The sequence below is a fragment of the Penaeus chinensis genome, chromosome 9 (genome assembly GCF_019202785.1).
Source record: "Penaeus chinensis breed Huanghai No. 1 chromosome 9, ASM1920278v2, whole genome shotgun sequence".
In the NCBI taxonomy this organism is placed as follows: domain Eukaryota; kingdom Metazoa; phylum Arthropoda; class Malacostraca; order Decapoda; family Penaeidae; genus Penaeus; species Penaeus chinensis.
The window spans coordinates 21,085,293-21,090,292 of NC_061827.1; the positions used below are offsets into that span (position 1 = coordinate 21,085,293).

Sequence of the window (5,000 nt, forward strand, 5' to 3'; positions counted from 1 at the left end):
ACACTGTCAGGACTTGCAGCTTTCCCAGATTTCATTAGTACACTTCTGATTTCAGAATTGGAATTGGTGGACCAGATATGACAGCTTCCAGGACTAGATCTTTTGGTGGCTTTTGTTCATCTTCAAAAAGTTCTTGAATGTACTAATCCTAATGAGTGCCGACATTCTCGGTCTCGTAGAGAGTGCGGCCATCTGCTGCTTGATGCAATTTGAGGACGAAAAGGATTGCTGACCAATGATCTCTCTTATCCTCTAGAATACCTCTTTGGGGTTACAATTGAGATTCTTAACCTCATTACATTTCTCCTGCAGCCACAGTCCCTTGTCTTTCTTAAATCTTTTTGTAAAGATTGTTTACCAGTTCATATTGCATGGTGTTCTGTTTTGAAAATTAACGTTTTCGTAGTAGGTCTTTGAACCTGATGAGGGATTCTTCTTTTCTACTGTTGGGATTGTCTTAGCAGCTGCTGTTTGGAAATTCTCAATGACAGCACCAAAACGATGGTCAGTGTCATTGTTAGAAGCCTCTGGTAGATTAACAAAAAACTTCTCGCACCTCTTGATTGGTCTGTAATGTACTAAGTTCAAAATTGGGGGCACTCTTTGCTTTCTTTAACTTTTTAAGGGACGATCTAAATTCTATTATAAATGGATTGTAATCTGAGTTTGCATATGCAACCGGATATGCTCGTGAGTTTTTTATTGCTCTCCGAAATCTTGAACTGGTCATAACATAGTTTGGTTTCTGGCTCTCTCACAGGACTAACCCACGTATATCTTCTTCTTTGGTGTACATTAAACTAGATGTTTGTGATGACCAGATTCTTCTCCTTACACCAATCACAATTTATTAATTCCCAACAGTGTTCCCATTTCTCTCTGAGCCAACTTTAGCATCAGTTACCCATGAAAATCCTAATTTCACTTGTTTTATATGATAAGAATAATTCATCAAGAGAGCTGTAGAAGCTGTCGATTTATTGGTCCTCAGTATCCACAATGGAAGCATATGCTACTAAGATGTTTACATTGTGGTGGACGCCACAATCACTTCACCATGCCGAGCGTCGGCACCGGTAACTCATGGAGTGAAATGTTATGGCATATCATTCACTCTCTGGAGGGGGAGTACCTGTAACAGCACGACCCCTCAACCTGAAGTTCTCACTCATTGGACAGTGGACTACCCTCGTTACCTACGCGCTTACACTGCGCAGAATCTGGAACCGAGAAAAGCATTCCCTGATTCTCCAGACGAAGACGACCAGCAGCAGTAGTAGCAAACCTTTGACTGCCTAGTCCTTAGCGGCTGGGGAGCCTTCCAAGGCTCTCCCATTGATCTCCACTTCAACTCTAAACACCTAACCATACCTGTGGGCACTCACACCCACAACAATCACTCCCTTAAGAGATGTAGACCAGTCTAAGTGGGAAATGCCAAAACCCACTCTACTACAACATTTACAGGACAAGTTTTGATCCTGACCAAAAGCATTCGGTCGTTTTTGGGCCAGAAAAGATATAACGGACTTTGAGATGTTTTTATCTAAGACCAGAGCTACTCTATTTACTCCATTATGTTCTTGACCTTCAGAAAAGAGGATTCTTTGCATAATCCTAAGGATTATACATTCATCCTGTCCATCTCGTGGAGAATATTTTCCAATTTTCACGTTTAGTATAAACTTTGGATGTTCCATGTTCCAATCTTGGATGGTTATTATCTAAACCATTTTTATATTTGTTAGTTGGTTTGCAGTTACAGGATGACAATCACAACATCCCTGCAGTTAAATGCATCTACCGTGTGCGGATCTTACAAGATATCCTTGTGATACCCCATTTACATAACTTTGTTCATTTTCAGAATTGTTTTTTGGCTTGACAGCATGTAGCTGGATCTTTATACTGGGTTGGCTGACCAATGATCTTTCCCAAGGGGAATTGTTGATTAGGCAATCACTGTTGGTGGATCTCATTCTACCATTGCATTTATGATAGACTTACTACCGTATCTAGGTTTGATTTACCCAATATATACAAATCCGTGTATTTGCTTGCGCACGTAGGCGATGTGTACGAGTGCATCGAGTCATGTCGGCTAAAAGTTAACAACTATCCAAGATCGGAACATGGAATATTCATTAGAAAACAAAAATCTCTGAACAACTAGGTCACAATGAACTCCTATTCATTGTGGAATAGTGGAGTATACACTACCCTGGAGGCCAAAGAATCCTTGTTGCTTTGTGACAAGGACTGAAATAAATTGCTCTGTGATAAATGGGAGCCTAAAAGAACGATTCCACTTCCCCTAGGCTCTGCAAAGGTAAATCATAGCATTGTAGTGATTACACAAAATAGTAATCCTACTTTGTATTGTCTACTTACATAAGGATGAATCACACCTTTTGCAGTGATAACAAAAATTCAATTTCCCACAGGTTACCGCCACCGATAAGATCAGCACCAGGGATGGAGAGCAAAAGACATCATCAGTGGTGGCAGCTCTTCTAGAGACATGGGCTTACATCCGCACCCCCGCCATGTGCAAGATCATCATAGCCACCGCAATCCTCTGGTTCCTGCATAATAATCTATACCTTGGTGTGGCACTCAATGCTAATAACTTTTCGAGGTAAGTTTTACCCTGTCTAAATAATCAAATTATATATATACACGTATGTGTGTGTGCGTGAATGACTGTACAATTGATTCCTTGTGAAATGACCACTTACAACCACAATGTTGGGAATGGCGACACATCGTTTGCAGTTGATGGAGTTTGTATTATGGTGTCAGTGACGGCGTCAGACCGCATGAAAAAAACCAAAAGGGAGAAGCGATCAGCTTAAGGATCTTTTCAGTGACGACCCCTTCCTGTACGTGGCGCTGACGGGCGTCATGGACGGGTCCGCTATCCTGGCCACCACACCCCTTACGGCCAAGCTGGGCCGCCGAGTCCTGGTGTGGGCCGGCTTTGCAGTGGGCGGGGTGTTCTTCCTGGCGGAATTACTCGTTCCGGAAGGTAGGGTAGCGTGCCAAGGGCATGTGTATATATATACATATATATATGCATACATACATATATACATATATATGTATATATATACACACATACATATATATCTATATCAATATATATATATATATACACAAATACATATATATCTATGTGTTTATATCTATCTGCCTATCTATATGTATATATATATATATACATATATACACATATATATGTACATAGACACACACATGCACACACACACACACATATATATCTATCTATCTACCTATCTCTCTCTCTATCTATCTATATATAAACATACACACACACATGAATACATCATCATCAGCAGCAGCCTGAATCAATTCCTTGCAGGATGTAGGGCTCTCCCAATCTTTTCCAATCTTTTGTCGATCTTGCAATTTTTGTTTCCAGTCTTGGCCCCCAAATTTCGTTATTTCGTCACGCCATCTTGTCATTAGTCTGGCCCTTGGCCTCTTTATGTTATCTATAGCCCAGTTTGTTACTTTCTTTGTCCATCTGTCACCTTGTCTCCGACAGATATGGCCTGCCCATTGCCATTTCTTCTTTTTGATCCAAAGTATATCTTCCACTTTTGTCTGTGCCCTGATCCACGTCGCCATCATCCGATCTCTTATGATAATTCCCAGCATCATCCTCTCCATCCCTATTCTGATACCCTCTCCATTCCATTCTAGCTTCTTGAATGTTTTCTCAAGGCAAGCTGTAAACAGTTTTGGTGAGATGGTAGCGCCTTGTTTAATATCTTTCGTAAATGGTATTTTATCGGTTTCCGTGTGGAGCTTGTTGGTTGCTGTCAATCTTCGTTTATATCGTCCAATATCTTACAATATACCTCCTCTACTCCCTGTCTTCAAATAGCTTCTAGTACTGCTAGTATTTGTACGGAGGCAAATGCCTTTTCGTAATCGATGAATGCCATACACAGGGGTTTCCTATATTCATTTATTTTTTCATTTACTTGGGTGAGCGTGTGGATGTGGTCTGTTGTTGAGAATCCACCACAGAAGCCTGCCTGTTCTCTAGGCTGGTTAGAATCCAGACTGTCAGAGATGCGTATTGTGAACAGTTTGTAACTGAAAGGAGGCTTATGGGTCAGTAGTTTTTTTTAGATCCTTTCTATCCCCTTTTTCATGTATCAAAATAATACCTGCTTGTTACCCTGGGGTTTACCTCTCCAATAGAGCGTGTGTCCATCATTTATTATTTTCTGTTCTTTGCTTAGTCTTCTAACTTCACAGAGTCCTACAACATCCCATTTAATGAAAAAGAGTTCCTCAAGTGATGTTAATAAGTCGGATTCAGTTCTCATAGTCCTTATAATGTAAGGTTCATCAATGTGGGGCGGCCTGTCTTTAACTACAGCTTTTTAGCACCCTCTCCTCCAGAGCGATCCTTATTGCCGCCGTAACCATGGGCGCCTTCGCCTCCAGGGCATGAGGGCCGCTGCTTTGTTTGTGTAGTCATGGTTTTTAATTGAGAGGTAGACAGCCGAGTTACCCCCCACCTACTGGCTTAAGTGTATCTTGATGGGAGGGGGAGTATTTAAGCCGGGATGCCACTGATAAGCCCCTTCAGCAGGGTCAGCCTTGTCTAGTGTGGACTTATGAGCAGCAAAGCACGGGCCTGCTCACTGCACCAGGGTATACTCCCGTGAGCATGGGCTTGAGTATCAGAAGTGCATATATGAGTGATTATATTTTATACAATGATTTCATTTATATGTATGTACACCTAGTGCATAGTTCACCTGCAAATCCCCTAAGTATTACGCATATGTTTATTTTCGTGCTCATGCAAGCATACACCTTTACATATGCTACTATGCATATGATATTCATACATACTCCTACATTATACACAACTACAAATGCACATGCATACATATCTTGTACATGTACTTATGAATATGCATACACATATATATCTTGTCATGCATATGCTTAAGCAC

General features: G+C 41.1%; 1 protein-coding gene across 2 annotated transcripts in view; it reads left to right on the forward strand.

The window, feature by feature from the left end:
• LOC125028979 (solute carrier family 22 member 6-like) overlaps nucleotides 1-5,000 on the forward strand; it is a 28,683-nt gene that overhangs the window by 12,903 nt on the left and 10,780 nt on the right. For both annotated transcript variants that reach the window (XM_047618661.1, XM_047618662.1), the window contains exons 9-10: nucleotides 2,445-2,638; nucleotides 2,868-3,028. In XM_047618661.1, the coding sequence (XP_047474617.1) occupies nucleotides 2,445-2,638; nucleotides 2,868-3,028 (355 nt within the window). The remainder of the gene's footprint in view (nucleotides 1-2,444; nucleotides 2,639-2,867; nucleotides 3,029-5,000) is intronic.